The sequence below is a fragment of the Rana temporaria genome, chromosome 8 (assembly GCF_905171775.1).
Source record: "Rana temporaria chromosome 8, aRanTem1.1, whole genome shotgun sequence".
In the NCBI taxonomy this organism is placed as follows: Eukaryota; Metazoa; Chordata; class Amphibia; order Anura; family Ranidae; genus Rana; species Rana temporaria.
In genome coordinates this window covers 157067842-157095188 of record NC_053496.1, presented here as the reverse complement: position 1 = coordinate 157095188, position 27347 = coordinate 157067842, and the positions used below count along the sequence as shown (strand labels likewise).

General features: G+C 45.6%; 1 protein-coding gene across 1 annotated transcript in view; it reads right to left on the bottom strand.

Moving 5' to 3' along the window:
- The window catches only part of LOC120909264 (membrane-spanning 4-domains subfamily A member 4D-like), a 138292-nt gene that overhangs the window by 64056 nt on the left and 46889 nt on the right, over positions 1 to 27347 (bottom strand). Inside the window, exons 2-4 of the mRNA XM_040320999.1 lie at positions 22166 to 22247; positions 21455 to 21579; positions 1628 to 1753 (exon numbers count right to left, since the gene is read on the bottom strand). Coding sequence (XP_040176933.1) covers positions 1628 to 1753; positions 21455 to 21579; positions 22166 to 22247 — 333 coding nt within the window. The remainder of the gene's footprint in view (positions 1 to 1627; positions 1754 to 21454; positions 21580 to 22165; positions 22248 to 27347) is intronic.

Below are 27347 nucleotides of genomic sequence, written 5' to 3'. Positions count from 1 at the left end.
ATGTTCCACTCTGTGATCATCTCAAACAGTTCTCTTATGTAGCCCGCACTCACCGGATACTTCATCCCCTCCTGGGGTTTAAAGCGTTCACAGTGTGTGCCAGCAGGAGGGAAAAGGTCCCAATATAGTGTGATACCGTATGTACAAACTGTTTTTATTAAGTAAAATAGGGTACCCACATTTAGGCAGTAAAAACAAGCATTTCATGCAAAACGGAAGTGTTGTGATGTTCTGTCAGAACGCTCAACCAGTTTCGTCAACCAGACGTCCTCTGGAGCGCTTTGGCCAATTATGGCTCTCTCAGCAGAAAGCACTGTGATTGGCCAAAGCATGCAGGTCAGGTGCATGCTTTGGCCAATCATCATACAGCAATCAATGCACTGCGATCTCGCAGTGCATTATGGACCGTTCCACGGCACTAGAATTTCCTGCGAACATCCAATGTTCGAGTTGAACTTCGAGCTCATCCAGTCTTCGGGAAGGATGTGCTGGAACTGGAGACTGTCCAGAGAAGAGTAACAAAGCTAATTAAGGGACTAGAGAACCAATCAATATACGCTTATTTTGATATTTTTTTTTAATGGATATGTTTTATAGCAAAAAGTTAAAAATATTGTTTTTATTTCAAAATTGTCAGTAACTTTTTGTTTCTAGCGCAAAAAAATTTAAGCAAGAGGTGATCAAATACCGCCAAAAGAAAGCTCTATTTGTGGGGATAAAAAGGACATACATTTTATTTGGGTACAGCGTTGGACGACCACACAATTGTCAGTTAAAGTAATGCAGTGCAGTATCGCAAAAAATGGCCTTGTCATTAAGGGGGTAAAACCTTTCCGGTCCTTATGTAGTTAAACTGCGTAGGGGGTTCTTTACGGTCAGAGCGGTAAGGATGTGGCATCAGCAAGGAGTGTCGATAGTTTACACATATAATATGGTTTAGCTGGATGAACTGTCTTTTTTTTCCACCTCACCAACTATGTAACTATGGATTGCTCCTAGCTTCCAGGTCCTGCACTAAGCAGCTGCCCTGCTTAGTGAACACAGGAAGCCCCTTGGCACCATTCAGAGAACACTTTATAATTCTAAATTAATGTAAAGTGTTCTGAATGAACAAGGTGGAGATTGTGACATCACTGACCCACCTTTTCACTTCATCCAATCAGAGAATGCTTTGCATTCATTGAGAAACTGCAAAGAGTTCCCTAAATAGTGCCTGTAATGAGCAAATGGTCTCCAGTGTTAACGATGCAGCAGGGCAGTTGCTTGGTATGAGACCCAGAAGTTACTGGTGCCCACCACAGTGATTTCTAGCTTCTGCAGGGATCACACAGGTATGGTGTATATACATAATTTTATTGCTCCAAACTGGACCAATGATGCCAAGTAAAAATCTCCAAACCCAAACTTCAGCTTTAAATAATTTTCCTCTCTCCCTATTTCACTCTTTTTAAATTGAGCCTTCACCTCTTTGGCTCACAGGGGCCTGAAAACTATGGTATTCAAAAGCACCTGCAGCTGGGTTGAAGTATGTATTAGGTCAGAAAATATTTTTTTACTATTCAGTATTTGTTTAATGAATAGTACGGAGATATTATAGTTAGAAATATCACCATCAGTGTGTACTTACAAATGGTACGCTCCAAAAATTGAACCCATATGCTGATGTGTATGTGTAGCGTTCACTGTAATGGTCCAGTCGAAGCATGATTAATCCCAGCATAATACTAATGAAAGCAATGAGGAGCTGCACGGCCTGTAGAAAAAAAATATAAGCCAAGTTACTTTCCAGTATTTTATGAAAGGTATAAATGCTGTGAATTTTCCAACAATGCTTTTCAACCAGATGGTGTATCAGAGGCATCCTGCCCCTGTACACATTATATAAATATACACGTTTTAATATATAAACTGTTGGTGGGAAGTAACCTTGATTTGTTTTGTGTTGAGATTTAAAGATGGTTGAAGCTGCTGTAAAATTGCATGTAGGCAGCTCTAGAGCTTGACAAGAGAAGAAAACTTAAAGGGGCACATGTAATCTGGCATTATAAAACATCTGAGACGGGTTAATTTTTGAAGGGTGGGACCTTCAAATAGGGCTGGGATTTATTTACGTCCAAATCTTGCTTAAAGTAATATTAAATCCTCAGTTTTTAAAGCCCTTTCAGCGGTTGATTTAATCACTTATTGAGTATGCAGCTTTTTTATTGTTTAATCCTTGCCTATGTTGCAGTTTAGGTTGGCGCCATGATCGCTGACCTAGGTTTTCTGCCTCAGGGTTGCTTCTTTCTCTGCACCGTCTTATGGAGCCCCCCTCCTATGCAAAGGCCAGAGTTGTGTCTCCCTACACTGTGTGAATCAATAGAGAGAAACAGCCCTAGGATGGAAAGACACTCCTCCCCTGTTCCTTCCTCTCCCTTTTTTAAATCTGCAGACTGGCTGAAGACTGCATTGTCCACTGTTAAAGCGGAGTTCCACCCAAAAATGGAACTTCCGCTTTAAGTAATGGTGACTAGGGGTGCGCATCTTCACTGGTCTCACAATTCATTTTAATTATGATTATCTGGTCAACGATTCCATTCCGCGATGCCTCACGATTACCGACAAGCTCTCACTTCCGCTTGGGCCGCCTAGGCGGCCCTTTCTCCCTGCAATCTTCTGAGACGCATCACAGGTCTCAGAAGATTGCCCGGCTATGCAGGACAGCGCAGTGAGACATGCGCACCTGGCTGTGAAGCTGCAAGCTGTCACAGCCGGATGCCCACAGTAGTATTGCCAGCGCTCTGGACAGAATGGAGGGTTCGGATGGCCACGTCACTGGATTGTGTGTCTTTTTATTAAAAGTCAGAAGATGCACTTTTTTTGTAGCAGCTGACTTTTAATAAAACAAAAAAATTACTGAACTCTGCTTTTAAATAAAAATAACCTCCCTTCCTTAAAGTGGAGTTCCACCCAAAAGTGGAACTTCCGCTTTAAGCACTCCGAGTCCTCGCCCCCTGACATGCCACATTTGGCATGTCATTTTTTTTGGGGGTGTGCTCTTTTTAGTGGGACTTCCTGTCCCTGCCGCCAAGTGACTCCTCCTCTCGCCCTAGGTGGTGCTAGCGATCTTCTGGGACACAACACGGGTCCCAGAAGATTGGCTGGCCAATGGCAGATCACAGTGTGCGCCTGGCCATGAAGCCGTAAGCTATCATGGCCGGGTGCCCACATTAGATATGACGGCGTTGAGGAGAGGAGCGGGAAAAGGTACGGGGCTCTGTGCGGCTGCATCACTTGACTGTGGGCCAGGTAAGTGTCGGTTTAATAAAAGTCAGCAGTTACACTTTTTGTAGCTGCTGACTTTAACTAAACTAAACGGTGGAACTCCATTTTAAGAAGTGCACTAATACAGTGCACTACAAGGTACAGGAATATACGCATTTGGGTGCTGGGAGGTCAGGAGGGATTAGAATCCGCAGCAAACAGCCCTGTACTGTGTCTGTGTTGACATTTCCCTGGGCTCCCACGTTTGCACACTAGGAGTTAACACAATGGAATGTGCAAACTTGGGAGCCCAGGGAAATGTCAACACAGAGCACGTGGAGGAGAAGAAATCATACTGCTGTTAGAATACCCTTTTTGGAATACATGCCGTTATAATCCATTAAGTCACCACCGCTGTATGTGTTTTTTAAAATAATCACAGCTTCTCAAACCTGCATTTCTGTCTGTGTATAACTGTATATTGCGGAATGTACTGTGACTCTGTCTGGCTCGCCTCTCGTTCTCCTCTTTCCTGACATCAGTGGGAGTTCTCAGCCCCGCCCACCGACTGTACTGTAACTAGCTATCAGATCAGAAGAGAGGCCGGCAGGGCTGACGTCAGGAGAGACGTGGGAGGTGAGAGGCGAGCCGGAGCGAACAGTCACATGAGCGGAATATACAGAGTCTACAGACAGAAATGCAGGTATGAAACACTCTATATTTTAAAAAGCACACGCAGCAGTGGCCACTTAATGGATTATAACGGCATGTATTGCAAAACAGGTATTTTATTAGACACGCTCGGAGCTCTCTCCCGGGAGGTGCGGGGCAAGTTGGGATGACGTCACCCGACATCGATTAATGGGGTCGCATGCATCCATGCCGCATCGGGGACCCCCGAATCACGATGCATCGATTATATTCAGCACCCCTAATGGTGACCCCACATTTGGCATGTCTTTTTTTAGGGGGGGAGTGGGTACCCAGCTTCCACTTCCTCCCCTGGCGCCGCGGCGCAGAGTGGAAGTTCACCTTTCCCCCCTCCCTCCCTACAATATTCTGGGACACATCACAGGTCCCAGAAGATTGCCCAGCCATTCACAACACCCGCATCGCTGGACCGTGGGACAGGTGTCCGTTTATTAAAAGTCAGTAGCTACACTTTTTGTAGCTGCTGACTATTAAATGGGTGGATCTCGGCTTTACCTCTTTTTTTTTTGTGAAGACTGGAAGTGCAGGGTACTAGCACTGAAAGAGTAGGTGCTAGCAGCATTGAAATCTGTAAACTGCAAGTGCTAGGATAAGAATTTTAACAAATAGTTTACAAGGGAATTTTTACTTTAATGTGCTCAGTGTATTAAGGTAGAAAACACTGAGCAATTGGGCTCTGTTCACACCTTCCATTTAGGGCAGCACATTATTATCAACCATGTCAATGAGGGGTTTGTTTCTGCAGCTGGAGATGCCTGGTATGAACACAGCCTCAGGTCCTAATTTGGACTTGGTAATCCAGAGACAAAGGGAGCTTGTCCCAACGCAACAGAATTTCTCTCTGTAACACTCGAGTGTGAAATTGAGCATACGAAACCGCCTCGAAGGAGGCCACCATCAGACCCAGAACTCGCATGTAAAAGTGAAGCGACGACCACTTCTGGGTCACCAACCGCCTCACCGCAGTTTGCAGTGTCTGTAGTTTCTCCGTGGGAAGAAAAACTCTCGCCTCCGAGGAATCCAGGACCAACCCCAGGTATTCCAGGCGCTGAGACGGTACCAACACCGACTTCTGAGCATTTAGCAGCCAACCGAATTCCCAGAGGATCTGGCAAGTGATACACATCCACCTCTAACTCTGAGCTTGAAGAAGCTCTCAGAAGAAGGTCGTCCAGGTATCCTACAATAGCAATCCCACGCTGCCTCAGCAGGGCCAGAATCTGAGCGAGCACCTTGGCGCCGAAGCAAGGCCGAAAGGGAGGGCCACATATTCAAAGTGGTCCTCCCCGACCGCAAAGCGCAGAAATCTCTGGTGCTTTGCACATATGGGGATATGCAAGTACGCGTCCAGGGACGCCAGGAAATCCCCTTGATGGAGTGCCGCCACTACAGAGCGAACCGACTCCATCCTGAACTTTTGCACTTTGACAAAACAGTTGAGGGCCTTGAGATCCAGGATTGGACGGACCCCTTCCTTCTTGGGGACTACCAACAGATTGGAGTAAAACCCCTGAAACCGTTCCAGTAAAGGAACCGGCACCCCAACCAAGACCGGTCTCACTGCCGACCCCACCACTGTGAACATGGATTGGGCCTCAGCCTCAGCTCTCCTATCTGCGGGGTCCTTGAAAGCGAGGGCCTCTTCTACAGGCAACGTGGTAGCCTTGTTCATTCTGGACACAGGGGGGTCCACTGACGGAGGAGAGGTCCACTTTTTCAGGAAGTCCTCCTCAAAAGGATAACGGACCGCAAAGCATTTTGGAACAGAAAAAAACTTTTGCGGCCGATTCCATTCCTTTTACACATTTTTTTACAGATAAGGAACACGAGGAAACACTTTTGCAGTGCGGGCCGGCTTGCGGAACCCAAAAGGGACCGACGGCTCCGAATCCTCAATTTTCTGGGTATCCCGCACTGCAGTGATAAGAGCTCCCACTAGCGCCCTATCATGCGCTGACCCTGATGCAGAGTCATCCTCACTGTCCGTGTGGACTAGGCCTGCATCCTCTGACACCTCGGAACCAGGGCCCGGAGCAGTAGCGGGGCCCGATTCCGTGTCGGAGGCATCCCCAGAAGAAGGCGAGGGGAGGGGGTGCTTTTTACCCCCCTCTGGCCACACGCTGCTTTGATCCTGGCAACAAATGCCTCAAGGACTGCCGTCGTGGCATCCACAGAGGCCGCAGGAACAGGGGCACTAAGGGTTAACTCTGGCATGTCTGGGGGGAAGCATCCGGTTCGGATGCCATGCTGACCCACCCAATTGCCGCCCTTGGACTGCAAGGCAAGACCCACAGGCCACCCTCCCGGCCGCAGCAGAGAACAGGGGACCCCCCAGAGGACTCACCCACCCGACCAGACTGTACTGCTGCTGTCTGCCCCAGAGCGATATCCGTGCTGTGCCGTCCCTCAGGAAGTGTGCTGGAGCCGTTCGCGCTGATTTTTTTTTTGCCACTAGAGGTAAAAAGCCCTCCCAAAATGGCCACCAACATGCAAAAAGAGCCTGCGGGCTACAAGAAAATGGCCGCTGAACTCTAATAAAGGTGCCCGGTGCCGCCAAAATGGCGGACGCGATAGTGCAGTAATAACACCACCAGTCACACCAGCAAACACCCGGGACCCCCGGGCAGGCCCCCCCGCACACATGGCAGCAAGAAACAGCACCCCCGATAGCAAACACAGCCCCCAGCCACAGGATGGAGCCCCCCAGGCGGACCCCCCACTTCACGGCCGACCACCCAGAACGCGGGGAAGGAGGGAGAGGAAGGGAGAGAGGAAAGCAGGGCGGACCCCTGATCGACCTCCCCAGGAATGCACCAGCCGCACCACCCTGCAAAAGCAAGGGGACTGCTACTTACCCATCCTGCGATCACCGGCTGGAGGCATCCCGGACAGAACCAACCTCCGCGCTGTCGGCCCGGCACACTGTGACACGGACATAGAGCCCGGTCATATGTGTGCCCTGGAGCGTATAGCTCACCGGCCACCCCTGAAGCAACGGGGAATGTCGTGAACGTCCCAGCGCATAGCTAAAGGCCGGCACACGCTCGATGGCCGAACTTGGGGGGACTACAAGGATCGAGGATCCAGCCTGTCACCCAGTCGGCAGTTGATTGTAGATCTTGGGATCCAAAAATGCAGGGAAAACAAAAAAGAAAAGCAAGAAAATTGCAAAAAAAGCCTCAGAGCACATGGGCCCAGAGGAGCCATGTCATTCTCCTTGCTAGGCAGAAAAAAACTGGGGCTCCAGAGCAGAGTGTGGGGGATGTACCCGGGGGAACCGCCCCCTGGGAGGTACTGTACTGTGTGGAGTGTTTAACACTTAACATTCTCTTTTTTCTGTATAGTCAATCTCCTAAAAGGGAGGATAATACCAAAGATCAATTGCTGCTGTGTCCGTCCATGAACGGAAGAGAAATAAAATTTTAATATTTTCTGGGAGGGGGCCCTGTCAGGTAGGCTGTCCTTGGCACCATGACTTCTAACAGCAGCCCTGTCTACACTGAGTGTAGTACTGTACATGTACTGTAGTACTGGGAACACCATCTCGATTTTGGTCTGATACATAGACATGTGTGCCTCTATCCCTTATATTGCAGAAAAAGCAAGTTAAAGGGGTTGTAAAGGTAATTTTTTTCCCCCTAAATAGCTTCCTTTACCTTAGTGCAGTCCTCCTTAACTTACCTCATCCTTCGATTTGGCTTTTAAATGTCGTTATTTCTTCTGAGAAATCCTCACTTCCTGTCCTTCTGTCTGTAACTCCACACAGTAATTCAAGGCTTTCTCCCTGGTATGGAGTGTCGTGCTCGCCCCCTCCCTTGAGGGGGCGAGCAGGAGAGTCAGGATGCCATCTACGTTGCAGATAGAGAAAGGAGCTGTGTGTTAGTGGGCATCCTGACTCTTCTGCTCGCCCCCTCCCCCCTCAAGGGAGGGGGCGAGCATGACACTCCACACCAGGGAGAAAGCCTTGCATTACTGTGTGGAGTTACAGACAGAAGAACAGGAAGTGAGGATTTCTCAGAAGAAATAAGGACATTTAAACGCAAAATCGAAAGATGAGGTAAGTGAAGGAGGACTGCACTAAGGTGAAGGAAGCTATTTAGGGATTTTTTACCTTTAAAACCCCTTTAAATGCCCATGGGACTTTATTGAGCCTCTTCTGAATACAATAAACTGTATACATTTTTTTTTATTTTAAATATCCACACTGTATAAAAACTAGCGCTCTTGTGCACAAACTCACATGTAATGTTAAAATTATGAAGAAGACTTGTTTGCTATTGTTTGTCTGTTTGACAGTCAGTTAAATATTTAAATTTTACACATTGTCATACATTCTCAAAAATTCCATAATAAATAAATGAACGAAAAACATCACAAATCTCAAAGCGTTTTGTGACCCTTAATTCACTTCCTCGACAATGGATGCTACTGACAGGGTATCTATAAAATGAAATTTGACAAATTATAAACCTGTAATAGTAATAATTAATTCACATGGAGTGGATGGGTTGTAAAAATTATATACTTACAAATGTTGAAAGAATAACGGCAAGTAATGTGAAGTTGCTTTATACTGTGAACATTACTGTATGCATTATACCCATCTATTCGGCAGGTGGCACTGTATTGTGTATCTATGGTAAGGTAATCAGAGGAAGTACCATCCTTATTGTGTTTATATGTACTTTTATGCTCCTTGTTCCTGTTCCATGATAAAGACAATGCTGTAAAATATGTTCTGATATTCCTCCATAAAAGTAAAACCGTTTTCTGTATCCAATAAAGCTTTCAGCACGTAATTTCAAAACTCTGACAACAGGTTATGGGTCCCAGGGCACCAAGAGGCATTGGAGAGGATACCGCAAGCCCAGGCACAGGAAAGCATTCTACAGTGAATCAGTGAGTACTGTATACAAGCTGCTTAACTACTAGCCGACCAGCCACCGTCATTATACGGCGGCAGGTCGGCTCTCCTGGGCGAGAGCCCGTAGCTATACGTCCGCTCTTCGAGCGGCCACTAGGGGCGCGTGCGCTCCGCCGGAGGAGCGCGCCCCGCTCGCACCCGACTCCCGTGCGTGTGCCCGCCCGGCTCGATCGCCGCCGGGCACCCGCGATTGCTCGTTACAGAGCGGGGACCGGGAGCTGTGTGTAAACACACAGCTCTCGGTCCTGTCAGCAGGGGAAATGCTGATCTTCTGTTCATACAATGTATGAACAGAGGATCAGTGTTTCCCCTAGTGAGGCCACCCCCCCCCACAGTAAGAACACACCCAGGGACATACTTAACCCCTTCCCCGCCCCCTAGTGTTAACCCCTTCACTGCCAGTGGCATTTTTATAGTAATCCAATGCATTTTTATAGCACTGATCACTATAAAAATGCCAATGGTCCCAAAAATGTGTCAAAAGTGTCCGAAGTGTCCGCCATAATGTCGCAGTACCGAAAAAAAATCGCTGATCGCCGCAATTACTAGTAAAAAAAATATATTAATAAAAATGCCATAAAAATACCCCCTATTTTGTAAACGCTATAACTTTTGCGCAAACCAATCAATAAACGCTTATTGCGATTTGGCCTATGCTGCCAAGACTAGGTAGGAGGTGGACGTTGGACTAGTTAAGGATGAGGATTGGGATGAAATTTTGGAGGGCGTGAAAAAAGTCTCCCCCAAACTGTCAAACCGTCTCACACAGTTGTACATTATACACAAGACATACCTGACCCCTCAGAGGATAGCGCGTTTCAAACCCATGTACAATCCAGGGTGCCGCCTCTGCGACCACACCCCAGCCTCTTACCATCTTATATGGTCCTGCCCAGTTATCCAAGCATACTGGATGCAAGTAATATGGTTCCTGCACCATGAGATAGGCTCTCCTGCCACTCTGCAACCAAAGATGTGCCTGCTCGGTCTGCTGCCGGAATTAGACGCTAACAAACATCTGTGTACCTTTCTACACAAGACACTTTTCTTGGCGAGAAAGGTGGTGGCCCGTGTTTTGATGCAGGCCCTACCCCCCACAATTCAGTGCTGAAAAAAGAGATCAATGATGCCCTTCCATATAAGAAACTGATTTATGTCCATAAAGGGTGTCCGCTTAAGTATGAGAAGGTCTGGGGCAGATGGTTGACGGATGGTGAAACGTGTGCGTGATGTGTTTTTTCCCTCACTTCCCCCTCCCCCCTCCTTTTCCCTCTTTTGTATCCTTTTTCTTAGGGTGTGCTGGCTCCACCCCCTGCTGTGATTATACATTTGTGTCACTCGGATAACCAAATGTGTTTATGTATTACCTTTCTTTTGGCCACAATGGTTTGTCGATTCATGTACCGTGCATATACTTTTCAATAAAATCGTTTTTTCCAATAAAAAAAAGTGTTATTTTCGGGAAATTATATGTGAAATATATGCTCCTAAAACGCCTGATGGTGCTACTAGGATGTTGGGCCTCTGTATGTGGACAGGCTGTGTAAGTCTCACACAATCTTTTTATTTATTTTTTCCACATTTTCCAAAAACTTGTGTGTGTACGTGGCCAGGCTGTGAGGCATACTCAGGACAGGTAGCAATATGTGTTTTGGGGTGTAATTGCAAGTATGCCCATGCTGTGTGTGAGAAATAACTTGTATAAAAAAATATATTTCTTGCTCATACATCACGGGACACAGAGCCTTAATTACTTAATGGGTTATGTAGTCACCACAAGTGATTGGACACTGGTAAACCCAATTAAAATTGAGTTCCTCCCCCATATAACCCCTCCCAAATGGAGAGAACCTCAGTTTTTTCACCAGTGTCTAAGGTGGTTGGTCACATTGAACATGTGCTAAGAAGAAAAAGCTATTTTGATGGACTTCTGCGGAGGCCTAGGAGCTATAACCGGATCCATACCTCGGGCCGATATCAAAAGCCTAAGATGGGTGGTACCCGGGCCTCGTGTAAAGAAGATAGGTTTGCTTGTAATGTCTCTCTGCGGAGGTCTGGGATCCAGGCTTTGGTGTACTAATGCAACTGTGACACGAAAAGTTACTGGCAGAGTCTTCTACAGGTCCAGGTATGAGGTTCCTCTAAGTAAGAACCCATGAAAACCTGAAGGTTGGCACAACATTACCCGCCGTGATGGGTGAAGGCTGGGTCTAATTTTAGTAGCATTCCTGCAGCAGGGATAAGGTAAGACAGGATCATTTTTTTTAATAAATGTTATCTTCTGTGAGTAGGATGTCTTACCTGGTTTTCACCACTAGAGTGAGTAAGTACGTACCTGGTGTATTCTTACATAGCAGCATGCTGACGATACCGCATACTATACCACGCAGAGTCCCGAAACGTACGGGCTGTGAGAGCCGGCCGGCTTTTCTACATATTGACACGCTATTTATATTTCTACACAAATGTGAGTGGATCTTTGTTTTTAAAATAAAGTGCTTTTAAGCTGATTTACGCTATGTGAGCCTCTCCTCTCTTTGCTCTATCTCATGTGATTGATTGGCGGATTGAGTTTCCATTCATACCGGGATTCATTTGCATTGGACAATAGAGGAATTTGTTTGGGAAGAGCAGAGACCGTGGCTGGGTTATGAGCCATAAGCTATTCTGATCTCGCATATGAGATCAGGAAGTCTGGTAAGCGGTGATTTCAGTGGTGGCGGCTTTTCTATTCATTGGGGATCATCACATTTTCCTTGGGTGTCTAGTTTATCACTATTGCATTTCACGTTTGGAAAGGAACTTATGAGCACTGGATTTATTGGACTTTATTTTGGACTCTAATTTCATATAATTTTTGTTTACCTTGCTATACGTCACTCATCCACATATCACCATCCCCTCTATTCTGGCTGAGATCACCCGGTTTGGTACTCTGAGTAACTATAAACTTAACTTATCCAAGACAGAAGCCCTGAATCTTTCACTGTCGCAACCCGTCCTGGCGGTCCTGAAATCCAATTTCTCTTTCCAATGGCGGACTAAATCTGTCACCTATTTGGGGACGGAGATACCAGCTGATCTCTCAGAAATATACTCCCTTAATCATGGCCCTCTTCTGCATAGACTCAAGCGCCTCACTGAGGATCGCCTGAATCTCCCGGTGTCCTGGTTCGGGCGTATGAACACCTTGAAAATGGACATTTTGCCCAAGTTGTTATACATGTTCCAGGCTTTACCGATAGCCCTCCCCTCTACGTTCTTTCGGGCGTTGCGATCGATGTCAATACGATTTGTATGGAGGGACAGCCGCCCGAGACTGAAACATAAGCTACTCTGTTCTCCCATCACTAGAGGAGGGGCGGGTCTTCCGGATTTCGAGCGGTATCACGCAGCAGTGGTCTGTTCGAGGATTTTGGAATGGTTCCCTCGACCACTGAGCAAAGTAGCCACTTCGATCGAACAGGATTTATCTCCCAGAGACCTTCGGGCCCTCCTTTGGGGCCACAAGGGAACACACAAAGCTCTCACAGGTCTGTCACCCTTGACCAGGGACGCTCTGGTAGTATGGTACCGACGGAGGGCGGCCTTCGCCCTGACCACTGACCCGAGTCCATTGACCCCCATGTTCGACAACCCGGCACTCCCAGAGGGCAAGTCTGCCCATACGTTCAATGGCTATAGGAGGGACCAGTGGCCCACCGCCCAACAATTCGTCAATGCAGGCATGGGCTCTTTTGTGGCTGACGAGTCCTCCCCCCTACCGAGGGTGACTTGGCTTACGCGTATACATTTGACCACTTATTGTAGGCAACTTTATGACTCGAGACAGATACATAGGCCCCCGACGGAATTTGAACAGTTATGCTTACTCCCAGAAACCCCACGTCATACCCTCTCCCTAATATATAAAATGATCTTAGATCACATGAGTACTTCTCTTCCCAAATTCACTGCAGCTTGGTCGAGGCAGCTGGGGACTGACATCAGCGAGGCAGCCTGGCAAAAAGCCTTTTACTACACACATAAATCCTCTATCTCGAGTTATGTTCGAGAAAAGAACTACAAAGTCATATCACGGTGGTATAGAGTACCGTCTGCCCTTAGGATCATGTTTCCCTCGGCATCTGACTCATGCTGGAGATGCAACTCTGCTATCGGTACGTATATCCATATATGGTGGGACTGTGAAGCTATCCGTCCATTCTGGACCCAGATATTTCAGATCTATTCAAATATGTATGGTAAACCCCTCTCTCCCTCCCCTGCAGTCGCCCTGCTGTCCATCCTTCCGGGGACCTTTAAATTCCAGAAACACACTCTCCTTAGATTCTGTCTCAGTACGTGTAGGCAACTGATCTCCAGGCACTGGAAATCCCCCTCACCCCCATCCCTAGCGGAATGGGTTAATGAAATGAACGGAGTCATGTTGATGTCTTACTCCAAGCTAAGGCCCTAGAAAAACACGCCAAGTTCTCCTTTACGTGGTGAATATGGAGGCATTACTCTTCCTCAGATGCATTTAAGACACTACTTTCACTTGACTCGAGCTCTTCTCCGCCCTGATAGGCCTAAGAGGACCTAAATAAGCGATACAGGTCCAGAGCCCGGGGAGATCGGGCGCACCACACACCCCCCCCTCTCCCCCATTGCCCCCCCACCCTCATCCTTCCTACCCTCCCCTCTCTCTCTCTCTCTCTCTCTCTTTTCCCTTCTCCGTCCTCTCTATCTGACTTTTTACTTCCTTATCTTTCTTGTTAATCATTTGGCCTTTCACCAACATGCTAGGTTGGGCCAAGGTTATTGATTATCTTCCTATTGTTTTAGTTTAGCCCCCTTGGCTTTCACCTTGCAGATCCGGAGACATGGTCCTCCCGCTACCTTCCTTATGATAGCACCCCTGACATGTATAAGTTATCCTCTTGCTTTCTCCTAGCCTAGGGCGCAGCAGGTTCCCATTGGGGCGCCCGGGCGGGGGTAGGCAACAGCAGTATACATAGAGATAAACGACAGGGCTGTTTGTGTAAATGTTTCTCAGGACTTGCGAGGGGGCCCATGTTATGTTATACTTAATGTTGTGGAATGTGTCTGTCTACTACAGGGTGGACCGGCCCACCCAATGTTTTGTGACCGGTGCCCGTCTTCTTTGATTTCTGTCAAAAAAATTCTAATAAAACTTTTATTGAACCTAATTTTTGTTTACATTATCATCCATCTATATATTTCTTTACAAACCGCACTTAGATGTGACAGTTTCCTGCGAGTGCCTAGTGTCATTCAGATGTTCCACTGACAGGCACTGTCTCATTAGGTTTTAGGATTATATTTTATCATTTCATCTACTTCTCCTCCACTAGAGGGTGAAGAGTAGATGATCCTGAATACACATACAGGGTGTCTTTTGTTTTCAATCACAGATTTTCACGCTTTGTAATTTATGCATTTTTTTACATTGCAGCGCAGCCATTATTCTTTTACATTTGTTTTCCAAGATTTATCTTACTTGGTTGGTTGCAGCAGCACATTGTGTTTAACACACATTAGCATATTTTTTCTCATCCTTACTTTTGAAGATGCAGTATTATTTACACTACATTTTGTATTCTTACATAGCCATCCAGGACACGCTCAGTGAAGTCGGTCAGTTAAACACCACTCACCTCCTCCGCTGCAGGCTCTGCCACAAAAAACGCATACGGGGTACCCCCAAGAAGCCCCAGTGATCTGCTCTCCTTCCTCTTCGCGTTAGGGTGCCGCCAAGACGGTCGGCGCGCGCAGAGAGCGCGCTTTGTACTGTCTATAGGCAGATGGAGATGAGGAGGGCCGTGGTTGCTCGTGCCCATGCGCAGGCACGGCACACATGTGTGCAAGCACCAAGAGGCTTGTTTAAAAGGCCCAGCAAGCCAGAGCCTTCTGTAAAGCAGCATGGACACAGAGCTGTGGGATGTAAGCATCCCTGTGGATTGAACCAGGCAAACCTAGGACTTCTACTCAGGTTGTGCAGTGAGCTAATATTTGTGTATTGTAAGACTATAGTACAACAGTGATTGCACTTTGTGGATAGTACCTTTGCTTTGCAGTAAGGATTATGTCCCCCAGAAGAGGTACAAGGGCTAGTTAAAGAGGCACCAAGAAATCCCTGCTTATGGCTAAGGATTCTGAGCTTGCCTGCAGTTTACCACCCCCCTCTGTGAGTCTGGTAGCAGCCTCACAGGATGATCAAGTGCCCCTGTCTGGTTTTGCAGCTTCTCCTATGGCAGCTCCTGTATACGTCACTGAGGACCCTTTAAAAGTTGCTTTGGATGGCTTGGAAGGAAGGATTTCTACTATAATGGCGACCTCCTTAAAAGCTAGCAGAAAATGGGGTAGATCCCTTCATCTGCTCTGGCTCTCTTATCAGATGAGCAATCTGAGGGTGAAAAATCCCTTTCTGGAAATGAGGATCAAGCGCAGTCTGAGGACTCAGAGGATGAGGAGAAGATTCCGTCTACCTTTGTGCCGCTAAAGATGCAGGTGCAATATTATGCAGAGATGGTGTGTGCCACTTACAAATTGCCTCCTGTTGAAGCTTCTATGTCCTCTGCTTCTTCTTTGGAATCTCGGAAATCCCCACAGGCTGCATGCTCCTTTCCAGTTTATCCCTTGCTGGATAACTTGATGTATGATGACTGGGTTAACCCAGATAAACAGTTTTCCCTCCTTTATCCTATGGAAGAAGGTTTCACTAAGAAATGGGGGGTACCTGCTATACATGCATTTATTTCTTGTGCAAACAAAACCCTGACCTGTCCTATAGACAATGCTCAGGGCTTTAAGGATCCAACTAATAAGCTGGAATCTTTATTGAAAGCCTCTTCCTCTATGGCTGGTGCTGTAGTACAACCTGCAGTTGCAGTGATTGGTATATGTCGGTTTCTCAAGGAACAAATGAAGCAGATAGTTAACCTCCTCCCTACAGAGGAGATTGAGGTTCATGAGGACCTTCCTAAGGCCCTGTGTTTTGCGATTGATGCTATTATGGACTGTGTTCAGAAAGCATCCTTCTTGAATCTCCTGCTGGTACACATGCGCAGGTCCCTTTGGTTGAAACATTGGGAAGCCAAGGTTTCTTGCAAAAGATACTTCCCCTTTGGTGGAGGATGGTTTGGGGATGATTTGGATAAATACATCCAAAAGATTACCAGGCAAGTTTACTCTATTGCCGGTTAAAAAGAAGAGTAAACATCCTTCATTTAAGCATTCTCTTTCCCCTGGAACCTCATTCTCCAGGCAGTGGCGACGGCCTCCCCAGTCTAGCACTAGGGGAAAAGCCCAGAGCCAAGCCCAAGGGCAGAAAAAGACTTGGGGTTTGAAATCTTCCAAGCAGACCCCCAAAACTTCCCTATGAAGGGACGCCTCAGCTCGGCCGAGTAGGGGGAAGGCTGCTGCAATTTGGAAACGCCTGGCGGGAGGAAGTTCAGGACAAGTGGGTCATCTAAACCATGTCCCCAGGCTAAAGCTGGAATTCAGAGAACTTCCACCACCCCGTTTTCTGAGAATTGCCAAAGATGCAGAAAAAAGAAGGCCTTTGTTTTTGGCCCTGGAACATCTATTGTCCCAAGAGGTAATCATAGAGTTAGCCCCAGAGGATCAGGGATCAGGTTTTTACTCAAACCTTTTCACGGTTCTAAAACCAGATGGGGATGTCAGACCTATTCTAGATCTGAAAAGCCTAAATCCGTTTCTGAACATCCGTTCCTTTCGCATGGAGTCTGTCCGTTCAGTTGTCTCCACCTTCCAGGGAGGAGAATTCCTGGCATCAATAGACATCAGAGATGCATATCTACATGTGTTAATATTCCCCACTCACCAAAGATTTCTAAGGTTTGCGGTGGATCAGCGCCACTTTCAGTTTGTGGCCCTTCCTTTCGGGCTGGCTACGGCACCTCGAGTGTTCACGAAAATACTTGCCCTGGCCCTGGCAAGGCTGAGGGCACGGGGCATAGCAGTAACAGCCTATCTGGATGATCTGTTGATCATAGATCAGTCCGCTGCACGCTTGGGCCACAAGGCTGCAGTATTTGGGCATGATTATAGACACATCCAATAGCAAGGTATTACTCCCAAAGCAAGGTATTACTTCCCGAGCCAAAGGCAAAAGCCATAGGAGACTTGGTCCGAGTGATAAAGGAAAAAAGAAGGCCTTTCATCCTTCTATGCATGAAGTTATTGGGAAATATGGTAGCCTCATTCGAGGCTGTCCCTTACGCCCAGTTTCACTCAAGGCCGTTGCAGGGCAGAATTCTGTCCGATTGGAGCAAAGATGTTTAGGCCCTGGACCTTCCTATGATCTCTCCAAAGGATCACCAGAGCCTCAATTGATGGTTGCTCCCCCAAAATCTATCAAAAGGAAGATCCTTTACTACGGTTACCTGGAAATTGGTAACCACAGACGCTAGCCTTCTAGGCTGGGGGGCAGTTCTAGAAGAGGCATCTGCCCAGGGGAAGTGGTCCGGAGCCAAAAAGCTCCTACCCATCAACATTCTCCAGATTCGGGCAATTCATCTGGCCTTCAGAGTCTGGTCTTACAGACTGTAGGGTTGTCCTGTTCGGATACAGTCCGACAATGCTACAGCTGTGGCCTATATCAATCACCAAGGGGGCACCAGAAGTCTAGATGCTCAAAGAGAGGTGAATCACATCTTGTCCTGGGCCGAAAATTGGCAGGTGAAATTTTTAAGCCGCCAATAGCTGAGTCCAGAAGAATGGTCTCTACACCCCGACATATTTAAAATCATATGTCAAAAATGGGGTACCCCAGATGTGGACCTGTTGGCTTCCAGGTTCAACACAAAACTGGACAGCTTTGTGTCAAGCACAAGAGATCCTTTTGCTCAAGGGTCGGATGCCCTGACAATTTCATGGGATCAATATTCCCTGATTTATGGATTCCCTCCAGTTCTGCTTCTCCCACGATTCCTTCAAAGAGTCGAGAGGAAAAGAAAGCCGGTGATTTTGGTCACCCCGGCTTGGCCCAGGAGACCCTGGTACACAGAAATTATAAGGATGGCAGGAGGAATACCTTGGGTTCTCCCACTATGCTCGGACATACTATTACAGGGTCCAATATTGCATCCTGCCTTACAAAGTCTAAATTTGATGGTTTGGTTGTTGAGACCCACATTCTGGGAAAACGTGGGCTCTTAGGTCCAGTCCTATCCACTCTGGTTAATGCTAGGAAGCCGGCCTCCAGGCTCTTCTACTACATAATCTGGAAGGGCATATGTTTCCTGGTATGAACCCAGAAGATGGCATCCTAGTTAGAATGTCATTAATAGGATTCTTGCCTTTCAGTTGGGCTTAAATGTTAAGTTGGCCTTGAGCACTCTCGAAGGCCAAATCTCGGCCTTGTCGGTATTCTTTCAAAAACCGCTTGCCTCTCATTCCCTAGTCCGTGCCTTTGTTCAGAGAGCACTACGCCTGAATCCGCCGGTTAAGTCTCCTGTGTGACCATGGGATTGGAATTTGGTATTGTCTGTTTTACAGAAATTACCCATTGAACCATTACACCATGCTTCTTTAAGTCTTTTGACAAAGAGGCTGGTTTTTCTTGTATCTATATCCTCAGCAAGGAGAGTATCGTAATTGGCGTCTCTTTTGTGTAAAGAACCATATATGTTTATTCATGATGACAGGGTGGTGCTGCGTCCTCACCCGACTTTCTTACCCAAGGTGGTTTCAGGAATTCATCTGAATCAAAATATAGTCTATAGATCTGCAGTCTGCGGAAGAAGAGAGTCTGCACTCTCTAGATGTTGTAAGAGCGGTAAAAGTTTATCTGCAAGCTACGGCTCGGATACAAAAGACTCATTGTCTGTTTATTCTGCCACAGGGCCCAAGGAAGGGCCAGGCAGCGTCAAAATCTACTATTGCATGTTGGATTCGACAAGTCATTATTCAGGCCTATGGTTTAGAAAAGAAGATTCCTCCTTTTCAGGTGAAAGCGCACTCGACTACAGCAGTTGTGCTTCATGGGCAGTGCATCACCAGGCCTCCATGGCTCAGATCTGTAAGGCTACTACTTGGTCTTCGGTCTATACATTTACTAAGTTCTACCAGGTAGATGTGAGAGGGTCGAGGATGCCGCCTTCGGACATAGTGTACTGCAGGCAGCAGTATAGATCCTCTGGCCCAATGGCGGTCTTATTTCTGATGTGTCTCCATCCCCTCATTTTAGCATTGCTATGAGACATCCCATTAAGTAATTAAGGCTCTGTGTCCCGTGATGTATGAGCAACAAAATAGGATTTTTTAATACAGCTTACCTGTAAAATCCTTTTCTTGGGAATACATCACAGGACACAGAGCTCCCGCCCCTCTTCGGAGTTAAACGTGGGACACTTATTGCTTTGCTACAAAACTGAGGTGCTCTCCATTTGGGAGGTGTTATATAGGGAAGGGACTCAATATTAACTGGGTTTACCAGTGTCCAATCACCTGTGGTGACTTCATAACCCATTAAGTAATTAAGGCTCTGTGTCCTGTGATGTAGTCCCAAGAAAAGGGTTTTACATGTAAGCTGTGTTAAAAAATCCTATTTGTTAATCTTCCCAAGAATTGTGGGAAAAAATTACAACTTAAAAAAACTCACCATGCCTCTTACTAAATTTCTTTCTTTCTAAATTGTACATTTGAGTGAGTGAGTAACTTGTATAGCGCTACAAATGCGAACTAAATCATCTCAAGGCACTTTTTGCATCCCGTGTCGTCCTGATGCTTCAGAAGAGGTGGGTGTTTAGTTTTTTTTCCTAAAAGCCCAATGGTTTTCTTCCATGCAGAGATCCTTGAACTGCAAATCTTCGTTCTCCCTTAGATTTGTAGCAGGATTCGGGGGGTATTTGTACTGTCCTGACATTTCAGGGCCTCAAGAAATGAGATAGTCAGTACATCAGGATTGATCAATTTTCAATGACATGTAGCATAGCGTGTACACACTATAACTTTCACATAGACTAAATAATCCACACTAATTTGGGTTATTTTTTACTAAAGATATGTAACCGTATACATGTTGGCCCAAATTTATGGGTGAAAATTACTTATTTGGAAAATGTTATAATAAATATATATTTTTTTAATTTGCTCCTTTTTTCCCCGCTTATATCGCAAAAGATGAAAAACTCTGTGGTGATTAAATACCACCAAAAGAAAGCTCTATTGGGGTGAAAAAAATAATAATGTCACCTTCACTTTCTGTCTCATAGCCAAACAGGAAGTGAGACCAAAACCCTGTAAAATAAGGGAATTCCTTGGGTACTCCCAGGTCGGCAGAACTAGTATTCCCATTATAAGATTTCCTCTCTATTACTTTTTTGGGGATTGTGACGGGAGTCATTTTGGGGGGGCTTGTGGAACCCAGCGTACCTTGGAGAGCACTGGAAGCTCCTTGCCAGCTTCCCCGGCCCCTCCTATGTGTAAGTTACTCGGTGTCTATTAGGGGCACAGGGTGACCGAGAAATCCAGTTGGGTCTACCTAGCCCAACTCACTGTACAACCACACCGGACTCAGCATTTCCCTTTGACACTGTTGTCCTGGATTCTGTGTGTGTGGATGTGTGGGGTTTGTGCTGAATAAGTGAAGGGGCTCTTTTCACTTGGGACAATATTTGTGAGCAATATCCTTCATCTTTTAAGACTGCTAGACTCTTGTAAGAGTATTTCACAGACCATTGCTAGATAGTTTGAGGTGGGGTGGGGGTTGGTGTGTGTTTATTAAGTGCCTGTATCCCATTGTTTTATTGTTTGTGTCTGCCTTAGGAGCAACCTATTATGGGATGCATGTCTATTTGGATTAGCTGTGAGAAGGGGGGAATTTCTCCAGCAGCCCCGCCCAAAGACAGTCTACTGATGAGAAGTTTGAATCCACCTGTGTCATGCTACTGGTGGAGAGGAAAGGGGGGGAGTGGGGAAATAGACAAGGAGCTTCCAGTGCTCTCCAAGGTACGCTGGGCTCCACAAGCCCCCCTGCCCAAAGTGACTCCTGTCACAAACACAATCCATAATTTGCTTTTTTTTTTACTTTCAATGATGGTGGTAAACAGGACAAATAGGGTGAATCTCTTTAATGGGGGTACCGGCAGCAATAAACACTGTCAGGGGTTCTAATCTCTTTATACTCCATACAAAACTAAAAAAACATTTTGCCTTTTAGTTATACTTTAATGTTAAACGACAAATGTTTTGTCTCTGTACAGCAGGTCCATCCAAAACACTGTTTTGTTTTGGATACACCAGCAAAGTTTCTCTCCTTCCCTCTTTCCTTTTTTTTTTTTTATAATGCCAATCATCTCTATCTCTCACATGTGTAGTATGTCCGCATCTTGAGGAATCTATGACACATTGAAGTGAAGTTGCTTTGAAAGCACAGAATGGTCCAAAAGTCAAACTTATTTTTAATGGCTGTAGATTGATGGACCTAGTAACTCAAGGGAGGATTTAGAGAGCTGGTATGTAAATCAGCATGCCCATGTCTGAAACAGAAATATCAGTTTTGGTGGACTAACCATTTAAATATTTCTAATGTGTTCATATACTTACTCCTAAAACTTTTGGTTCTCCTTTAAGCAGCACTTTGCGGAACTCGGACATGTCTACTTCTTCGGCTGGCTGGGTTAACGGTGGGACATTCTGTTCTGAAGTATATGGGTTGTTTGAAGCAGGGCCTAATCAATATAGAGCAAGACAGTTCATTAAACACATTTGTTTCAATTTGTTTATTTTTTTTATTTTTTTGAAACATAAATACATAAATACAATTTACCTTACATTGTCAATAAGCATACAAAAAATTATTCAGTTAAAATAAATTCAACATTTCATACATATACATCACAACAATAAACAATTACACATAACACAACAGTATGGGGCCCTCCTACCTCCTCCTAATCCTTTATTTTCTCCTCCCCCCTAGTCCCCCTTTTAAAGTGCTCAGTGCCCAATTCTTAAACTATTAATACCTGTGCCCTCCATATTCTATTCTTATGAGGGGACAAGAGTGAGCTCTCGTACCCCATTACCTATATGCCTCTCTCAAAATTAAATGAGGGAGGGAGTGGGAAAAAAAAAACACATTTGCGTAGGTATCATGTGCATGAATCGAACTTTAAAAAGGAACCGTCTCTGCCTTGCCCATAGTGACAAATTCTGCTGACAGCTGGAATATGGTTGAAGGTATCTATCTAGTTGCTATGGGTAACACAAATGGTTCTATGACAGTGAGGCTTCAAGTGATATCAAATAAGTGACCTGCAGGGTAAGGATTCCATCGTTGCTGTGAGTAACCCACTCCTTGGCCTTCGTTGCCCCATCGTTTTATCCTTGACTGTTCCTGTCAGAAAAAAATCGTTATAATATGTACTGGACAGATTACGGTTATGTCTTCCTGTTTTTAACAACAAACAAATAACAATGAAAGGTATTCTGGTAGATCATAGACTTTAAGTTGGGGTGACCAGACATCCCCGGTTTCCGGGGACAGTCCCCGGATTGAGGACACTGTCCCTGGACCAAGTCTGTCCCTGGTTTTGTCCCCGGATTGGATTTGAACAGGGGCTGGGGCAATTTCAAAGACAGTCAGCGCAGAATAAAAAAAAATCTGAATTACACCCCCCCGCTCTGCCACTCCTACTAGCTTAGGGGGTGTATTTTTTTTCCATTATATGTGCCCCTTTCTGATGATCATGTGCTGGTCGGAGCGGAGGGAATTTTTCTTTATTTTCGGGTGCATGCCTATTCAGCTCTGCTCGCATGTTCTACTCCCTTGGCTCAAGTCCCCGTCAGCCGCCTGCCTGCTTATCTCCTTGCCTTCCCTGGCAGTGTGATCTTCCTCCACTCCCCACCCAGTAGTAGCTGGGCCCCGAAGAGCAAGACTTAACAGGATGTGAGGCGGGCGGCTACGGCAGAGAATTACTAGTAAAAATAAATATGTCCCTGGATTTCATTTTAAAAATCTGGTCACCTAAAGCCTCAGTCTCCAGATAGAGAAGAGAAGCTATCTCCAGGGCTTATGTATGCTCTGGAAAAAAGCTTATTCAACCAGATCTCTAGAAACTTCCTGGGCTGAAAAAGCAGGGGCCTCCTGGGAGCAAATCCGCAGTGCGGCCACCTGGTCCAGTCAACATACTTTCCTGAAGCACAATCGTGTGGAAATGTTGTCACAGCAAGACTTGGCTTTCGATCGGAAGGTCCTACAAGCTGTGGTCCCACCCTGAAGGTATGCCTGTGGTTACTTGATTATCCTCTCAGATGTGCAATCCTGGAAGGTGATAGGAGATAACCTACGTTAGACTTGCCGGTAACAGTATTTCTACAAACCTTCCAGGACGGCGGCCTACTTCCTGCCCTAAGTGGAGGGAAAAGATAAGCTAATCGCTAGGTGGTAAGTAAATACAGGGAACTATGTCCCTTATGAACCAGTTTGGGATTACTTTAAGGCCCCGTACACACCATAGAATCCATCCGCAGATAAATCCCAGCAAATGGGTTTCTGCGGATAAATCCTATGGTGTGTACACGCCAGCGGATCTTTTTCCGCGGATAAATCTCCCCTGGGATGGATTCCAGCAGATCGGATATTTGCTGACATGCACAACAAATCCATCTGCTGGAATCCATCCCAATGGATGGATCCGCTGGTCTGTACAGACTCACCGAATCCATCCGTCCGAAGGGATCCCCCGCATGCGTCGTAATGAATTGACGCATGCGTGGAATTCCTTATATGACAGCGTCGCGCACGTCGCCGCGTCATAATCGCGGCGACGGCGCGACACGTCATCGCCAGAGGATTTGGCGCGGATTTCAATGCGATGGTGTGTACACGCCATCGCATAGAAATCTGCTGAAATCCTTGAGAGGATTTATCCGCGGAAACGGTCCGCTGGACCGTATTCGCGGATAAATTCTCCCGTGTGTATGGGGCCTTATACATACTGGGGATCAAGGGGAAGGGTGGGGACTTATAACAAGCTGTCAATTGATTGTGTTTCCTGTAGGGAGGAGCCCTCATCTCTCAGGTGTGCCGTCCTGGAAGGTTCGTAGAAATATCATTACCGGTAAGGTTTTTATATGTTTTTTGGGGATATTTATTATAGCAAAAAGTAAAAAATATTGACTTTTTTTTAAATTGTCACTCTATTTTTGTTTTTAGCGCAAAAAATAAAAACCGCAGAGGTGATCAAATACCACCAAAAGAAAGCTCTACTTGTGGGAAAAAAAGGACGCCAATTGTGTTTGGGAGCCACGTCGCACAGCCGCACAATTGTTGGTTAAAGCGACGCAGAGCCAAATCGCAAAAAGGGGCCAGGTCCTTTACCTGCATATTGGTCCAGGTCTTAAGTGGTTAAATACCACCAAAAGAAAGCTCTATTTGTGTGAAAAAAATGACAAAAATTTCATATGGGTACATATGACTGAGTAATTGTCATTCAAAATGTGAGAACCCCGCAAGCTGAAAATTGGTCTGGTTATTAAGGGGGTTTAAGTGCCCAGTTGTTAAGTGGTTAATCCATTTTGGTATAAGGCTAAAAAAATAACAAAATGTGGAAAAAGTGAAGCACTATGAACACACTCTGGATGCACTGTAAATAATATGCAATGATTTGTTTTTTACCAAAAGCAGTATAAATTTTGGTCCAATTTTATGAAGAAAAATAACTTATTTGCAAAATCTCTAAACAGAATTTAAGAAAAACATACTTAAAAATAAATATAAATAAATAAATATATATATATATATATAGCACTACCCCCGAAAGGAGCTGCTGGTTTGTTTTGGGTGGCATGTTACCTCGTGGCTCCTCCGCCGTCTAGGGGTGTATGGTGAAAGGAGCAGTAAAGGAATGTCCACAACGTGTCTTTTTCTGTGCTCTTTATTACCCGGCGGGGTAAAAACAATAAAACTTGAGGTGAAGAGTAAAGATGCAGTAGAAGGAGAAACTGCAGATTCAGGCATAACAATAGCCAGAGTGGGTATAGTGTACCTGGACAGGCCTTTCTCACTGACCTGGCAGCCAGAGTAGCACTCGGAAATTAGGGAAAAGTCTCTGCCACAGACCCTCCTTAGAATTGAGATAGCGGAGATAATCATCATTAATAGATTTTTCGCCTGGATCTCCTTCAGGTAGTTAGTAGTTAGGTTACCGACTGATAGGTGACCAATGTCCAGTCTTTCAGTACCCGGTTACCTTGATCCCCGGCGGATTGTCGAGACCCTATTGGATCGCCAGCCTCTCTTGGCTCTCCTCAGGTGGACTCCCCACCGAACAGCTTCCTCTCAAGGGAACAACGCTTGGGATCTTCTCAGGATTGGTGGTCACCCTAAAGGTGGGTGCCACACAGGAAGAAGAAGACCCTGACCAATGACGTCTGCCCCATAAATACCCTCCCCCAGCATGCACAGCGAGGAAAACCCCTCCGCTGCTGGGGAAAAGCACCCAAACCTCGACTCCACTGCTGACACCTGTCGTCCTGGGGTGGCATCAGCACCACAGAAGCGACAGCATTAGCCCACAGCACAGCCAAGCTGAGGCAGAGACCCAAATTTAAGCAAATCAGCCTGGTCAGAGCCAACTAACTCTCTGACCCCCCTCTAAATTTAAACTAGCACCGGTTCTTAGAAGTAACCAGGAGATATATATATATATATATATCAGTACAGACCAAAAGTTTGGACACACCTTCTCAATCAAAGAGTTTTCTTTATTTTTATGACTATGAAAATTGTAGATTCACACTGAAGGCATCAAAACTATGAATTAACACATGTGGAATTATACATAACAAAAACGTGTGAAACAACTGAAAATGGATTTCATATTCTAGGTTCTTCAAAGTAGCCACCTTTTGCAGCAGACACATCTCTAGAACTGTTAAGAGGAGACTGTGTGAATCAGGCCTTCATGGTAGAATATCTGCTAGGAAACCACTGCTAAAGAAAGGCAACAAGCAGAAGAGACTTGTTTTGGGCTAAAGAACACAAGGAATGGACATTAGACCAGTGAAAATCTGTGCTTTGGTCTGATGAGTCCAAACTTGAGATCTTTGGTTCCAACCCCCTTGTCTTTGTGCGACGCAGAAAAGGTGAACGGATGGACTCTACATGCCTGGTTCCCACCGTGAAGCATTGAGGAGGAGGTGTGATGGTGTGGGGGTGCTTTGCTGGTGACACTGTTGGGGATTTAATCAAAATTGAAGGCATACTGAACCAGCATGGCTACCACAGCATCTTGCAGCGGCATGCTATTCCATCCAGTTCGGGTTTTAGTTGGACCATCATTTATTTTTCAACAGGACAATGACCCCAAACACACCTCTAGGCTGTGTAAGGGCTATTTGACCAAGAAGGAGAGTGATGGGGTACTGCGCCAGGTGACTACGTCTTGAAGCTCATCAAGAGAATGCCAAGAGTGTGCCAAGCAGTAATCAAAGCAAAAGGTGGCTACTTTGAAGAACCTAGAATATGAAATATATTTTATTTATTTTTATATTTAGTTTTGATGGCTTCAGTGTGAATCTACAATTTTCATAGTCATGAAAATAAAGAAAACTCTTTGAATGAGAAGGTGTGTCCAAACTTTTGGTCTGTACTGTGTATAGTGCCTTGCGAAAGTATTCGGCCCACTTGAACTTTGCGACCTTTTGCCACATTTCAGGCTTCAAACATAAAGATATAAAACTGTAATTTTTTTGTGGAATGAAATTTATTGGATATTTCAAACTTTTTTTAACAAATAAAAAACTGAAAAATTGGGCGTGCAAAATTATTCAGCCCCTTTACTTTCAGTGCAGCAAACTCTCTCCAGAAGTTCAGTGAGGATCTCTGAATGATCCAATGTTGACCTAAATGACTAATGATGATAAATAGAATCCACCTGTGTGTAATCAAGTCTCCGTATAAATGCACCTGCACTGTGATAGTCTCAGAGGTCCGTTTAAAGCGCAGAGAGCATCATGAAGAACAAGGAACACACCAGGCAGGTCCGAGATACTGTTGTGGAGAAGTTTAAAGCCGGATTTGGATACAAAAAGATTTCCCAAGCTTTAAACATCCCAAGGAGCATTGTGCAAGCGAAAATATTGAAATGGAAGGAGTATCAGACCACTGCAAATCTACGAAGACCTGGCCGTCCCTCTAAACTTTCAGCTTATACAAGGAGAAGACTGATCAGAGATGCAGCCAAGAGGCCCATGATCACTCTGGATGAACTGCAGAGATCTACAGCTGAAGTGGGAGACTCTGTCCATAAGACAACAATCAGTCGTATACTGCACAAATCTGGCCTTTATGGAAGAGTGGCAAGAAGAAAGCCATTTCTTAAAGATAACACTTTTTATGGATATTTAAAGTTTGCCACAAGCCACCTGGGACACACACCAAACATGTGGAAGAAGGTGCTCTGGTCAAATGAAACCAAAATCAAACTTTTTG